The sequence below is a fragment of the Balaenoptera physalus genome, assembly GCF_965194825.1.
Source record: "Balaenoptera physalus genome assembly, chromosome: 2".
In the NCBI taxonomy this organism is placed as follows: domain Eukaryota; kingdom Metazoa; phylum Chordata; class Mammalia; order Artiodactyla; family Balaenopteridae; genus Balaenoptera; species Balaenoptera physalus.
This window is the reverse complement of record NC_138883.1, coordinates 32870567-32887179: the sequence shown is the minus strand read 5'-3', so window position 1 is coordinate 32887179 and position 16613 is coordinate 32870567. Positions and strand designations below refer to the sequence as shown.

Here is a 16613-nt window from a genome sequence, read left to right as displayed (position 1 = left end):
AGTACCCTTCTAAAGGAGGGGGTGGTAAGGCAATCCGGAAGTGGAGTAATGAAGAGGTGCCACTTGGCGGCCATGGCAGCTGTAGTATCGGTGGCTCCGGGTCAAGGCCCAGCGGAGTGGAGTAACATGGGCAGCACTGGGTATAGGGCAGAGACAGCTTTGTATCAGCTTCGCTGCTGAACCCCTAAGGCCCATCGTTAGAAATCTGCAGGACTCCTTTCCTCATTCTAGACTCGGAAGAGAGTTTGCCGGGATTGGTGGGCTGGTCCCAGACCTGGGAGGATCACAGGCGGGGCGGCTCCAGGGAGATAGGGCCGCTAGAAGAACGAACAAGTTCGCTTGGGTTTTCGTCCTTTTCTGCTGCCGTCTGGAACGCTGTTCGTGGAGGAAGTAGGCCCATTGTGCCACCCTTATTCCGACGACTGAAGAAATCGCTCACTCGCATATTTTCCCATTGACTTTTCTCATCTGTTAACCCACGGGAATCCAGTGACTGGTATCGGAAAATTTACGGGCAGGGACCTAAAATTGTTGAAAGTTCTCTCTGGTGCTAGTATCAGCAAAAAGGGGCTGTTTCCAGGTACGTTCAAGAGAAAAGTGCCTCGTGAACACATCTGCCGGTGGGGAGGACCAAAGAACTGAAAGTCCACTTGTTATCTTTGAACAACCACACGCGTTTAAGAACCTAAGCACCCCTCGAAGCCTCGAGAATTTGTAGTCTGGTGGTGGGTGAATAAAGGAGGGCAGAATGGATGATTTCATCTCCATTAGTCTGCTGTCTCTGGCTATGTTGGTGGGATGTTACGTGGCTGGAATCATTCCTTTGGCTGTTAATTTCTCGGAGGTAAGAAGTTCTCAATTTTCTGTTAGCTGTCAGGATGGCAGCTGGGAAGTAGTGACAGTTGTAAAGGGAAGCTGCTTCCCCAGTTAATATCAGAGCTAAAGGTCTTATTAAGGAAGACTATCTTTTCGAAAGATGCATAATATGTAATAATAGAAACAAACCTCTTCATCACTAGAGTTCTTAACGGGGGTGGGTGGATCCACTGAAGATTCTGGAATACTCTGAACTCGCTGAAATAGCATACCAAAATTTGAGACTCTGTGCATTTTACGGGAGAGAGGCACCATAATGTTCTTTTGATACCCAGAAGTTCCAAAGAATCAAGATTCTAGATTGCAATCAAAATATAAATGGAGTATGTTGTTTGTCCATATGAGTTGAAATCAATATAACTTCTCTTTTTGAGAAAATCAAGCATAGCTTTTTGGGAAAAGGTATTTTTTTGGATACCTGTAATAAGAATGAAGTAAGAAAAACACTAAATTAGATTGTTCTTAAGTCACATTTCCTTTTAAAGAAGGAGAACATTGAATGGGTTTTTGAAGTTGTTTTCAAATGTTTGTTTAGAAATGAATTTTTTTGTTAATATGGTTTGACATTTTGTTTAATTTCTTTGATTCTTTATCATTACTTGGACAAACATTAACAGGGAAGAATGATGAAAGCATTGTTCAATGGAAGTGCAGATAGGTTCTTCAGGTTGTCATAAGGAGTTCACAACATGCATAGCGCTCAAAGATTGAGGGAGAAAAACTACTACATTCAGGATTTCTTGAGTATACCTTGGGGTTCAGCAGTAAGATAGTTTCACTGCCAGTGTTGAAAGTGCTTTCAAAGAAAAGGGGAGTGGAGAATGGCCTGAAGTATTGATATAAAGGGAAGGTATAGGTGAGGTGTGAGGTAGGCCTTGAGGAAACCTGAAGAAAGAGGAGGCATTTATTGCTGGTAAAGAAAATAACCTGTGGGTGAGAAAGAAGGTGGAACTAGGCATTATGAGTTTGAGAAATAAAGCCCACAGCCAGATAGGGGGGCTTGAATTGCTGCTACTCCTTTTCTGTTTCCTTTTTTTATCCGTTCCTTTCAGCATCTAATGATTGAGCATATACATTACCTAATTTCATTTTAAAAACCCAGTGAGGTACAGATGAGGAGACTAACACTTAGATCATGTAACTTGGACGAGTTCATGAAGTGTGTTAGAGTCAGAGCTGTTTTTTCAATCTCAGTTTTTCTGACTCAGAGCACTTCTTAGCCACTCTGTCCCTTGTGGCAGAGGTAGCAAACTGGTAGCCCATGTACCAAATCTAGCCCACAGACTTACTTTATTAGATTAGCAGAATGTTAATTTTATTGTTATTGGTTTTTGTCTTTATTCCTCAAGGTAACAGTTGGCTAGAGCTGAGTAGTGGTAGATTGTCATGGTCCTTCTTGGCTGTGAAGCCTACTTCACTCATTTGGGCTACCTGCCTGCCCAGTCCTTTGTGAGCCTGCTATCTCTCCTCTGGCATAAATCATATTTTCTTATAACTACAGTAGAATTGAGTTGATATTATTAGGGCTGACATTTGTGAAGTTTAAGTTGGTTTGTATATTTTAAAACTTATTGAGATAACATTTATCAAGAATTATAATTAATTCAAATGAAGAACTGGTAGAACTTTTTATTTCTATAAAATTCTTAGACCTTTTCCAGTTTCAGTATTTTCTCAAACTGTCTTGAGTGATTTTTGCAATATGCAGGTATATGCTATCTTCTTTTCTTACTGAAGGAAATGTGTACGTGAGTGGTGTAATTAACTAGGCTATTAATAAAGATAATTAGTATGATATGTCACTTATGGCTTTCTAAATGGATGATCGAATGGTCTTTTTCCAGATGCAGGTCTTGAAATGCTATAAATCATCATTCATAATATCTGTTCATTATTACAGCAGTAACTGCATTTTGAGCTGTTAGGACAAAAATAAAAGTTATGTATAACTTAGTTAAAGACATTTTAGAATTCAACTGGTGATTTTTATCTCCAAGGAATTAGCATTTTTTTCTAGACAGATTATACTACTATTATAGATCAATGTATTGTGAAACTAGTGAGATGATAAATGTGTAAAAAATAAACTTCATTCATGGAGACTAGGAAGCACAGTTTCTACCCTTAGAGAATAGCTCCCCAAACTCCTACATTGGCTAAACAACTTTTCTTTTTAAGGAAGTCTAGCTTTTCTTGGGGACTGGAGTTATTATAAATAAAAGGACCAATAAACCTAATTAATTTTGCAGTTCACTTTCATTTATATGAAAAGATAACGCTTTTTATTCATGTTCTTAATCTGTCTGCTGCTTTGTCATGCAAAACTTTTTTCTTCAGAATTTCTCAGAGCAGGAATAAAAGATCAATAAAGCCATTAATTATGGCAGGATTAGTATTTGGAAATGAGTTAAAATCAAGTAGTCTGAAATTGCTGTAGCAGTGGTGTCTAGCTGCCATATCTGACCATCAAGAGGTATGTGTGGCATTGATTTTTTTGTCACTTTCTCCACTGCCTTGCCCCCCAACCAACTTTCTTGATGCTTCTGTAACTTCCTTATGCCTAAATGACTTCTAAAACAAAGGAACAAAATCTCTGATTCTCAAATGCATTTATAAGTGACTGATAATCAAGATGCTTTCTTCTTCAGCATACGGGCAGGAGAAAAATTAAACTTGTAAAGGCAGCCAAAACATGCTTTACACAAATGAGGTTTTGTCGGATAAAAGAGTTGGACACACTAGTTTAGCACTATATTGTGTTTTTAAGATTCAGTTGTTAATGAGCAGTTTTCTTTGACTCTAAATGAAAATGCTACATAAGTAGGTTGAGAGCCTGCAACTTAACATTACCTAGGATAAACCCAGCTTATCAGGTGCTCTGACTGAGGAATGAAGTTCAGATATAAATGATGGCCAGTGTGAGATTTTATATTGATGGTCTGAGGATTGTCATTTACCTGAGCACATCTCCTCTTTGTCACAGAGCTGGGAAAGCAGTGTTTGCACCAGAGCTCTAGGGCAGCACTCCTCAGATTCTCTGGTGCATGCCAGTTTTTGTTTAACTTCCATTCCATTGTAGAGCAATATACATGTGGAAATGAAATACTAAGAAAATGAAGTGGAAAAAAGGCATACAGGGCTTCCCTGGTGGCGCAGTGGTTAAGAATCTGCCTGCCAATGCAGGGGACACGGGTTCGAGCCCTGGTCTGGGAAGATCCCACACGCCCAGAGCAGCTAAGCCTGTGAGCCACAACTACTGAGCCTGCGTGCCACAACTACTGAAGCCCACATGCCTAGAGCCCGTGCTCTGCAACAAGAGAAGCCACCGCAGTGAGAAGCCCGTGCACCACAACGAAGAGTGACCGCCGCTCGCCGCAACTAGAGAAAGCCCGCACACAGCAACGAAGACCCAACACAGCCAAAAATAAAACAAATAATTAAAAAAAAAAAGCATACAAAATACAAGCCCAAATGCAGTATTGTGAGATTTAACAGACATACAATTACTCCTATAATTGTAAATATCATATTGCTATAAAACTTTTTGAAGGCTTTCTCTCATTTTGTACTTTTCTTATTACAGACCAGTTTGGATTATAATGCCACATTTTTCATGTGTTGAAACAGTATAGATCCATAGATATGCAGATGAAAGTAGTGCTATTCTTACTTCAATAAAGTTTTTTTTTTTTTTAGAAGTTTATTTATTTCTGGCTGCATTGGGCTTTGGCTGCATTCCTGCGTGTGGGCTTTCTCTAGTTGTGGTGAGTGGGGGCTACTCTTCGTTGCGGTGCGCGGGCTTCTCATTGCGGTGGCTTCTCTTGTTGCGGAGCACGGGCTCTAGGCACACGGGTTTCAGTAGTTGCAGAGCGTGGGCTCAGTAGTTGTGGCTCATGGGCTCTAGAGTGCAGCCTCAGCAGTTGTGGCACACGGGCTTAGTTGCTCCGCGGCATGTGGGATCTTCCTGGACCAGGGATGGAACCCGTGTCCCCTGCATTGGCAGGCGGATTCTTAACCACTGCGCCACCAGGGAAGTCCCTATAAAATTTTTAAGGCAATTAGTAATGCACTAATTTCAAAAGGAACTGTCTGAGATGGGTAGTGTAGGTCAAAATCAGTGTCACTGCTTGAGCAAGCTGTTTAACATCCAACTCTTCTTGTCTTAAATGACTTTATAGGATTGTTGTGAGGATGTAAGGAAATAACATAAGCACAGGGCTTAACACTGTATCTAGAACATAATAAGAACTTTAAAAAACACTGAGGATTATTCTCAGTACTGATTGTGAAAACTTTTTTAAGATTTTCATTTTTATAACTTTGTTCTAAATTATAATTTTTAAACCTTTTATTTTGGAACAGACCTCTATTAAGGGGTAAACTCCCCGCCTCCCCCAATCATGAAACTTCTCAGCAATTTGGAATCCAGAAAGTCTTGTTTAGGGGTTGGCATTCCTGTTCACCATGAATGTTTCATTTGGAGAGGCCAGGGCTTTTCCTTTGGTCTCCCTGCTTTGTAGTATTTTTCTTAGTAGTTAACTTTCTCTTCTTCATTATACTTATTCTCATTTTAAACTTTGTTTTGTTTTTCATGTGTTAAAGTTTTTATTTTGTGTCTAATGATAATAACTGACTCATTCATAATAAATCTCTTTGGCGCTTTGATTTACCACCAAATCAAAGGTTTGTGTCTAAAGAACGAATTTGTTCAGTATGTTTTTTCTCTGACAATTGATTATTTTTAAAATAGATTTGACAAAGTTGCATTTTTAAGGACTTTTGCATTTTCTGGTGTATTAACCTTTTATTCTTTTATGGTAATACAATAGATTTTACAGTTGTTTGGAATTTCATTTCTAAATTTTAGGCTTTGAAACTTTGAATTCTCTGTAGTTTATCCGTATCTGGAAAGCAATCAGTAACTTTGTCTTCCCTCAGATTATTGTCTTATAATGTTATTGTCTCATAAGTATCTTTGCTTGATAAAGCTAAGTTTGAATCAAAGTCTAGATGCAATCTGATTCAATATTATTTTCCTGAAAAAGTTATATGGATAAACATCATTGAAATTTATCTGCATAATAGTATTAATAATAGTTAATGCGTATTGAGCTCCTTCTATGTACCAGGCAATGATGTGCATTATCTTATTTAATCCTCAGGATGAGACTATGAGATAGATACTCAGGCTTGAAGACATCACATACCTGGTAGAGGTGGGATTTGAACTAAGTCAGTTTGATTACCAGTCCAAAGCACTTGACCATTAGATGATATTTTCTTTCCTAATGAACACTGTAAAGAAGGAATGAAAATATTATGGATCTAAATCGACACCTTTAGCTCCCCCAACTAGGAATATCTTTTGCATCACTAACATTTTACCTTCCAGAGTACATCTCATGCCTTGTGCTTACTCAGTGTAGCAGAATTAAAACTACTGAGGCAAACAATCTCTGAATACCATTGAAACCTATAAGAAAGACTGAATATGTCTTAGATGCCCTTTAAATTAGCACCTGCCAAGTTGGAATCTGAAGCAGTTCTCATTTTAAACTATTCAAGATTAACTTCACACTCTATATCTCGATATCTTCATAGTTTAGTCAATTCTAAATTGTGCTCTTCAAGAATTGACATCCTTTTTGAGGGAAGAAGACCTGAAATGGATTCAGAATGCTTCTGTATGACAGTCTTAACCTCTCCTCTCATTGAAGAATTTAGATGTGAGACTTTGTTGAATGACAGTGAAGTTTAAGAGCCTCTGTAGCTCAGTTTGGAATTCCAAGTAATAAGTAGTAATGCTAACCATGAGTACAGGTATTTCTTTTTTTTTTTTTTTTAAAGTTTTTTTTTTTTAATTAATTAATTAATTTATTTATTTATGACTGCATTGGGTCTTTGTTTCTGTGCGAGGGCTTTCTCTAGTTGCGGCAAGCGGGGGCCACTCTTCATCGCGGTGAGGAGGCCTCTCACTATCGCGGCCTCTCTTGTTGCGGAGCACAGGCTCCAGACGCGCAGGCTCAGTAGTTGTGGCTCACGGGCCTAGTTGCTCCGCGGCATGTGGGATCTTCCCAGACCAGGGCTCGAACCTGTGTCCCCTGCATTGGCAGGCAGATTCTCAACCACTGCGCCACCAGGGAAGCCCGAGTACAGGTATTTCTTAAAACTTATGATGGAATTATAAAAATCTCAATTCTCCTTTAATACTAATATTCACTGTCTAACTTCATTGCAATAGAAGCAGGTATTAGTTGGTTTTCAAATTCCTCTGCCCTGATTATATGGATTTTTAAGGGACAGGGTCTTGGGGTTAACTACTAGATAATTACATTAAACAATCGATTGTGAACCCTGTATTTATGTGGAGGTCAATTTTCTATTAACCAAAAAATTATGCCCTAGCTTCTGCACCTTGTTGTATATGTTCCTTTCTTTAATTCTTTATACATTTGACAAAGGCAAGTTGGGGAAAGAAGACAGGTGCTAAAAGCAAAAGATGAAACAATGAAATAGGTTTTATAGAGAAGCAGTTTAGCATGGTGCTTAAGAGTATAGATTCTGGAGCTAGACTGTGTAGGTTCAGATCATGGCTCTGCCATTTGCTGGCTTTGTGAGCCTGGACAAATTACTTGAACTTTCGCTGCCTCTGTTGTACAAAGTGGGGATAATAGAAGTATCTACCTTATAGGATTATTGTGAGGATTAAATGAGTTAATATATGTAAGGTGATTATAATTGAACGTGCCTGGCTTAGTAAGTACTTAGTGAATGTTATTATTAATAGAGGTGAAGGAAAAGAATATTGATAGCACCTCTGTTATGTAGAACTTGTCCATCCAGAAGCCTCAGCAATCTAAAGGACCAGAAAAGTCTCTGATTAACTAAATAGATAGCCTTAAGAGCAAGCATTTTACTTGCTCTCTACTGTTCTTGGCTCTCACTTGGCTCCTGTGTATCTTTTTATGTAATTTTAGTAAGCTGGTGTGCCAGTTATCAATTTATTGCCTCTCAGCTCCAAATTCACTCTTCATTAGCTACGCTGCAAAAATGGATGTGGGCCCTTTAAATATTTTTCCTTTGCCAGCTGGCACAATGTTAAGCTTTGTCAGTAGAGGATGCTGGAGAGAAGTTGTAAGAAGAAGGGGTTTTCCCTCTTGGTTCTGGCAGGCTTGCTCAGCAGGCCTTCTAGGCGACTTGATTCCTGTAGCACAGCCAGCCTCACCAGTGTCCAGCTTCTGCACTGCAGGTGGCTTTCAAAGCCCCAGACTTCTGCTGAACACACAGCTTTTCCAGCACCCAGCAGTCAGTAGTTCCCACTGGCAACCCCGTCTTGGGTGGTTTTATAGGAGAGTCTCTCTGGTGAGACCCTTTCCCATGAACAGTTTGCCCAACACCCTAGAGTGCAGATTTCCAGTGAGTTAACACCAGTGTGGCACCACAGAAACTTCTCTGCTTGTGATATTGTGATTTATAATAAGAAGTATGTATTTGCTTTTCCTCCTTTTCCTGGCACAGAGTTCCTAAAACCCTTGGAATTTCCTAAATGATAAGAGCCATAAAGGTGTCTTACTATGTGAATGAGGTGACTTTTGGAAAGCCACTAAGTAACCTAAGGATGGGGGCTTGTCACCTGGAGAACCAACCACATGATTCCAAGGGTTGGAACTTAACGGTCCCACCAGGGAGGGGAAAGGGGATGGAGGTTGAATGAATCGTCAGTGGCCAGTGATTTAATCAATCATGCCTATGTAATGAAGCCTCCATAAAGCCCCAAAGGATAGGGTTTGGAGATCTGGTTTGGTGAACACATGGAGGTGCTGGGAGAGTTGCATGCTCAGAGAGCATGGAAGCTTCGTGACCTTTCCCCATACCTTGCCTATGAATCTCTTATATCTGGCTGTTCTTGAGTTATATTCTTTTATAATAAACAGGTAATCTAGTAGGTAAAATGTTTTTCTGAGTTCTGTGAGCTACTCTAGCCAATTAATTGAACCCAAGGAACCTCCGATCTATAGCTAGTTGGTCAGAAGCACTGGTAACAACCTGGACTTGGAACTGGCATCTGAAATGGCAGGGGGCTAGTCTTGTAGGACCTGATGCTATTTCCGGGTAGTGTTAGGATTGAACTGAATTGTGGGACACCCTACTGGTGTCCAAGCATTGCTTGGTCTAGGGAAAGCCCACCACCACACATATACCTCGGAATTGGTCCCAGACCTTTTACTGCTGTTCATTGAGCCCCAGCCATGCCCTCTCCAGCAGAGTTTGGATCTCAACCCTTATGAGACCTCTTCTTTGAGCAGATCTTATTTTGGTCCTAGGTAGTCACTGCTCCTTTTAGCTGCAGTTCTTATGTTCTTTAGAGTTCTTTCTTACTGGCTAATTTCTCATTATTCCAGTCCCCTTTTATAGTTACTCTTTGTATTAAATTTTTCTGGTTCAAATTACTTTATGATTTCCATTTCTTGACTGAACCCTGACTAATACAGCTAAGTAATGGGTCATAAAATCATATAAGTATTGAGGCTGAGCAGTGAATCAGGCCTGGAGGAAGATAAAATGGTCCAAGTGTCATGATGTGTGGCAGCTAACCTCCAGTGTCAGTGCCTGGGAGTCTAAGGGAGTCATGAGAACTGTGGTCAACTGTGGCACAGAAGAGCATGTGCCATTTGATGACACCAGCCCTGCTGTTGCCAAATCTTCCTACTTTTCAGAAGTTGGAAATCTGGATTTTTATATGAATCTTCTAAATTTTATACTTCGGCTACTAATTCAAATATTATTGCGTCGCTGTGTGGGTCAAAAAACCTGTGTTTTGGACTTCCCTGGTGGCGCAGTGGTTAAGAATCCGCCTGCCAATGCAGGGGACATGGGTTCGATTCCTGGTCCGGAAAGATCCCACATGCCACGGAGCAACTAAGCCCGTGTGCCACAACTACTGAGCCTGTGCTCTACGGCACACGTGCCGCAACTACTGAGCCCATGTGCTGCAACTACTGAAGCCTGTGTGCCTAGAGCCCGTGCTCCACAACAAGAGAAGCCACCGCAATGAGAAGCCTGTGCACTGCAATGAAGAGTAACCCCCGCTCGCTGCAACTAGAGAAAGCCCACGTGCAGTAACAAAAACCCAACACAGCCAAAAATGAAACAAAACAAAACCAAAAAAACCCCTATGTTTTGAAATGCCAGTCTCAATCCTCTGGGCTGGACTGTCTGATTTCTAAGCTCTCTGTAAAGTAGAAAGAGCAAACTAGAAGGGGTGGGGCAACAAGTAGAGGAAATAAGTCACAGTATGACAACAAGGGGGGAGACTGAAAAACATTTCAAATTACTAGAAAACCTAAGTGTTTTGTAGTAATTTGAAGTGTTACTACGTGTTTAGAACCACTTGGTAAAGGGGAAAACATCTCTACGTGCGTATTAAGGGCACTGTGCTCTCTAATCCCACCACAGTATAATAATTAATAATAACAGTAGCTACAGTATCAACTCATGTGTCAAGTTCTGCACTGATTTTAACAGTAACATTGAAAGGGAAGAATTCTTATCCTGTTTATAGATGAGGAAACTGACCCTCAGGGTTTACTAAGTTCAAAGCCCCTGTTTATATAGCCTCTAATTAAATGAACAAAAAAAATTTTTTAAGCCTGGCTATATAATAGGGATTCTTTGTGGCAAATTTAAAAAATATGATAATGTGTAAAAGGAAAATAAAATCATCCACTGTCCAGTGAGAATCACTAGTAACATTTTTGTTTCTTTTCATTCTTTTTTTTTTCTATTTGTTTGCATTTTTAAATGGTGGATTATGTGGTATATGTATAAATTTACATTTCCCGTTCTTTTACCTGGTAATTATAAACATTTTCCTTTATTATTAAAAACATGTTCTAAGCACTTTTTTGGGGCGGGGGGCATGCTGCGTGGCTTGTGGGATCCAGGGATTGAACCTGGGCCCTTGGCAATGAAAGTGCCAAGTCCTAACCACTGGACCACCAGGGAATTCCCTATAGGCACGTTTTTTTTTTTGGCTGTATTGGGTCTTTGTTGCTGCGTGCAGGCTTTCTCTAGTTGCCGCAAGTGGGGGCTACTCTTAGTTGCGGTGCGCAGGCTTCTCATTGCGGTGGCTTCTCTGTTGTGGAGCACAGGATCTAGGCGCGGCAGGCTTCAGTAGTTGTGGCACATGGGCTCAGTAGTTGTGGCTCGTGGGCTGTAGAGTGCAGGCTCCGTAGTTGTGGCTCACGGGCTTCGTTGTTCCGCGGCATATGGGATCTTACCGGACCAGGGCTCGAACCCGTGTCCCCTGCCTTGGCAGGCAGATTCTTAACCACTGCGCCACCAGGGAAGTCCCCTATAGGCACTTTTTCATGTCTTCATTACGTTCAGTTATTTTATATACAGAAATTCTTACTATGCATTTAATTTGTTTTCAAGTTTTTGCTATGATAATAGTGTTGAATGAATATTTTTGTGTCTAATGCTATGACCATATTTCAGATTATTTCCTCAGGGGTAGAATGACAGGATTAAAGAGCGTAAACACCTTCAAGAAGGTTCTCAATCTCTATTACCAGGTTTTTTAAACGCATTTTTTTTCAACAAATGCTAATGACACTGTGTTCTCACAAACACTGAGTACTATCATTTTTAATTTTTAAAACTTTGCTAATTTCATAGAGAAAATGTAGTTTATTATTTTAATTTTCTCAGTTCAATCAAACTTCTTATGTATTAATAATATAAAATTTCATTGCCAGTGTTTGCCCAGGTCTTTCCCATGCATCAGCGGGTTTTTGTTTGTTTTTGTAGTCACATCGAACAATCTTATGGGATTTCCTTTTATTTTTAGAAAGGACTCTTATACAAAAAGACAAGTTAGTCTTGTCTTCCAAGATTGAAGGAAGTGGCATCAATAAAGTATTGCTTGTTCTTACCTCTATGTCAAATGAATTAAGAAAGGGGAAGCCTATATGCCACTGGCATAATGGCAACTGTGGTAGCATTGTTCACTTGAACTTCTGTCCAAGTATCTGGGTTTTGTTTTGTGATTCTTGTGGAGGAGGGGCTTAGAAGCATTTATTGCATGCTACTGATGAGGCTGAAGATAAGTAATAATGACAGCTACTCTGTGCTAAATGTGCTAACATCATACCTCCTACATGATCGCAGTAGTAGTGGCAGCCCTGAAGGGTATTGAACTTGCTCAGTATCACAGAGCCACTACTTAGAGGCAGGAAGCTTTTTGGCATCTTGCCTCAGTTGTAAGGACTTGAAGAATCGAGTTCATATTTGAGTTTTCTTCGTTATCTGTTACTGACACTTAGCAGCAGGTAATGTAGTAGTTAAATTGACATTAGGAAGTATCTCCTTGAAGCAGGCTTATTTGTAAGAATATGGAGAAAGCCTTTGTTGCTTGAACAAGAGTTACTTTGTGCCCTATGATATTTCATCTCTTCAGTGCCTGGAGCTTTGAAGGGATCAGTCTCATAACATGAGATGCATCTTTGATTTTTTAGGAAACTATAGTTGATGCTTTCAGAACTAACATGAACATGGTATAAGGGAGATTGAAATAAACAATCTTCAGTATTAAAAGCTTTTAAAATTATCAGCATGTGTTTAGTTGAACCAAACAATTTATTGACTGTTTTTATGAGCAAGGAAAGAAAAACCATTTAACTACCTTGGTGTCTGCCAAGAAAACTAAACTGACTTCAAAGCTTTGCACTGCACTGATAGCTAATGGCATTGAATACAAACTGTTGTTTTAATTAATACTTCTGGTCAATCCTTTGGCTTAGTCAGGCTACAGATGTGAAATTGTAAAATGAGATATCATAAAATGAATGGCATTGCACAGTTCATGCCTCTCTTGAGCAAATATTTCATTTCTCCACCAGAAACTATTGCTTTGGGAACTCTTTTCATCTTGTACCAACACTTGGAATTTGTAGTTCTTCATTTAAATACACTCTTTTAGTGATTTACCATAAGCAAAGGAGGGAACCATAAGCAAAATGTCAGCATTTTAACTTTGACATGTACATAGTTTTGAGATTAAATAACAAATTGTGAAGTTGTGTGAAAGAATACAGCTGTACAAATAACATGGAGCCACATCTCAAGTGCTTGAAATAAATAAGATTGAGTCTAAAATGATTTAGGTAGTTAAAAAAATTTTTTTTAAGAAAAATTGAAACTATAACCCATGACAATTATGCTTATTTTTTTGACTATTGATTTTTTTTTCAGTCACAAGTGTTGCCTCTATAATTAGGTTGCTGTAAGAAAGTTAGTACACATTTATCAAGCTGATGAAAGTTATGTAGAATAAATAATCTTTATATCGCTTTGCTGAAGATTGAAACAGTGACTGAACAGTGATTGAAACAGTGCTGAAGATTGAAACAAGGTTTTGAGCTCCTTGGAAATAAAACAGTTGTCATTTAAGGTATTTGCATGAATGAGACAGATGACAACATTGCCTCACATTTACTATGATGGAATCCTATTATGGTTCTTCATTATATGTACTTTAATACCCCTTGAGCCAAAGGATAAATTCTGAATCAAATAACCACTGAAAATTCTAGATATGGTTATGCTTTTAAGGGACTTGTTAGGCCTATTTCCCAGCACAAGTGTTCTAAAGAGGTTCCAGTGCATTCGTATATTTGTTGATATTAAAGGCCAGTGGAGTGGCAGGTACCAAGTCCCCAGTGCCTTGCATGATGCTGGGCATTTAATTCATTCTCTTAGTATATGTTTAGGGGAGAATCTGTTATGTGCCAGATACTGTTCTATAAACTGAGTATTCAGCAGGAAATTAAAAACAAAAGTTTCTGGGCTTCCCTGGTGGTGCAGTGGTTGAGAGTCTGGCTGCCAATGCAGGGGACGCAGGTTCGCGCCCTGGTCTGGGAGGATCCCATATGCCGCGGAGCAACTAGGTCCGTGAGCCACAACTACTGAGCCTGCGCGTCTGGAGCCTGTGCTCCGCAACAAGAGAGGCCGCGATAGTGAGAGGCCCGCGCACCGCGATGAAGAGTGGCCCCCACTTGCCGCAACTAGAGAAAGCCCTCGCACAGAAACGAAGACCCAACACAGCCAAAAATAAATAAATAAATAAAATGCTGGCTTAACTCCTATAGAGTTTCATAAAAAAAAAAAAAAAAAAAAAAAAAAAAAAAAAAAAAGGGGCTTCCCTGGTGGCGCAGTGGTTGAGAATCTGCCTGCCAATGCAGGGGACACAGGTTCGAGCCCTGGTCTGGGAAGATCCCACATGCCGCGGAGCAACTAGGCCCGTGAGCCACAGTTACTGAGCCTGCGCGTCTGGAGCCTGTGCTCCACAACAAGAGAGGCCGCGATAGTGAGAGGCCCGCGCACTACAATGAAGAGTGGCCCCCGCTCGCGGCAACTAGAGAAAGCCCTCACACAGAAACGAAGGCCCAACACAGCCATAAATAAATAAATAAAAATTAAAAAAAAAAAAAGTTTCTGCCTTCATAGAGCTTAAAGTTTTGGGGTAAGGAGTTCCAGGAACAAACATAGGTTTGCTTAATTTAGTTAACTTAGTTTAACTTCATTTGGTAAATAAATGTACTTTAATTTCAAAATAGACTGAAAACATAATACAGTAATTTTAGCTCACACTGCCTTTCCTCAGAGGAAATATTACAAAGCTAGATGATTTACTCAAGTTTACCTCAATGATCTCTTTTTTACAAATTCTCAAATTCTTTTTTTTCTGACTTTTTTAATGGTATTGTAATACAGATCTCATGCTTACACTGTTGTAGATCAGGGTTTTCCAGGCGTTTGGATTTCACAGGTCAGTAATATATTTGAAATTCAGGAGAATTGATAAAGGATTGCCTGCTTTAATTTTGCCAAGTAAGGACACTAAAAAACAAAAACTATTGTCACCATCATTTCTTAAAAGAAAGGACATTTTAACATAAAAGAGTGTGTAGGACATAATCTTAGAGTATAGAATAGTCCTCTACATTGAAGAAATAAAATGTTATGAAAAGCTCATTACATTGTCCTTATTTCTCATTTTGCCACAGACCTTTAGAAAATGTCAACAGAGAACAATTATAACTAATTGTAATTTTGGTTTTCCTCTTGATGTTGCTAAGGGATTTTTCTGACACACTATTTAAAGAGGTTGTGTGATTGGATTTTATCTTTTTTTTTAGAGGTAAATTTTATATAATGGATTTATGTCTTGTGCCATATGAGGGACATTGTCTTGGAATGCACAGGGCAGCAGAGTACGATGTCAAATCTAATCATGCCTCTACACTAACTAGCCTAGCTGTGTGATCTCGGTCAAATCATCCCTCGTTTTTGGCTTTTGATTCTCCATCTTCATAGAGCGAGGATCATTTCTTAAATTTCTTGCAGTTCTTAAACTTGGATTCCATGTTGATAACTTTGGTAGCTAGTATCACACTTTCAAAAGTATGTGTCTAAAGATTAATAAAAATTTTTACTGTCTTTCTAAAAATTTGGACCAGGCTCCCGTTCACATTCCTTCAGCTGAGAGCATTTAATTGTTCATACATGATTAACAAAGAAGTGTAATTTCATGACTATGTACTTTAAAGATTTACCATAATTTTTTTGTAATGATATTAGCTACACATGGAGATTTGACTGTTTTCTAGCTTGGGCCTTTGGGAAATTCTTATAAAATCTGTTGTGATAGATAATGTTCAGAAATCTGGTCCATGTAAATAAGTGAATGGAATTATAAGTAATTTCATCTTGGAAACAAGAGTATCTAAAAATATTAGATTATTTTAAATTACTTAAAATTTAAAAGGCAGCATTTTAGGATAATTATTTTTTACTTTATAGATTTGAAGTTTTTGTTTTTGTTTTTTTTGTAGTGTCCATAGTTATTCTGGATGGTATGTATCCCTCAGTTCTCTTAAATGGTGCTATTTCAGCACCTTAATTTTGTGGTATGCAAGCCTCAAAAACTCTTCTGCTCCTGCTTTTAAAACTTGTCTCAATCTAGTGCTTCATGTGACTCCAGTGTAGAATATAATGAAGCACCTGGTAAGTGCCTTGTGAATTTGTGGATTGATCCACAATTGTAAACACCACTGGTTTCTGCATGCAGTTTTTTACATAAAATTCTGGTGAATGATTTTTAAGGACTATCTGAATGACAAATTAGATTAAGAAAAAAAGAATTTCTTTTTCAGCCACAGCACGTAGCTTGCAGGATCTCAGTTCCCCAACCAGGGATTGAACCCAGGCCATGGCAGTGAAAGCCCAGAATCCTAACCACTAGGCCACCAGGGAATTCCCCAAGAAAACATTTTGAAAGTGGTTTTTGGTATTCTTCATAGACCTCTGACCTTGATTTCGAAAAACTGCCATGAAGACGCCTTGTTAAAATTGAATAGTTCTGAAATGAATCCTTTCAGAGGTCCTGGCTGAGTAAATTACTCTCCAGATAATTTTATAGAGTAAAAGGTACAGATCTTAATGCAGTTTGCTGAAATGTGACACATGTATATAAATGTAACTCACATCCCAATCAAGATTTAGAACACTTCCATCATCCTAAAGAAATAACCTGGTGCCATTTTCCAGTTAGTCTTTTCTGCCACTGTGTAACCCTCCTGCCAGAAGCAGCCGCTGTTCTGATTTCTATTGCCATAGATAGTTTGGCCTGCTTTTAAACTTCATATAAATGGACTCAGTACATACTCTGTTTG

At 39.2% G+C, this 16613-nt stretch overlaps 1 protein-coding gene across 4 annotated transcripts in view; it reads left to right on the top strand.

Annotated features, from left to right (window-relative positions):
- Nucleotides 1-41: 41 nt before the first annotated feature.
- The window catches only part of SLC39A9 (solute carrier family 39 member 9), a 50592-nt gene continuing 34020 nt past the window's right edge, over nt 42-16613 (top strand). Inside the window, exons 1-2 of one of the 4 annotated variants that reach the window (XM_082451857.1) lie at nt 47-844; nt 11733-11796. In XM_082451857.1, coding sequence (XP_082307983.1) covers nt 753-844; nt 11733-11796 — 156 coding nt within the window. In that variant the 5' untranslated portion in view covers nt 47-752. Of the gene's footprint in view, nt 845-11732; nt 11797-16613 lie in introns of all 4 variants that reach the window. The other 3 variants (XM_082451855.1, XM_082451858.1, XM_082451856.1) reach the window with 3 other exon arrangements.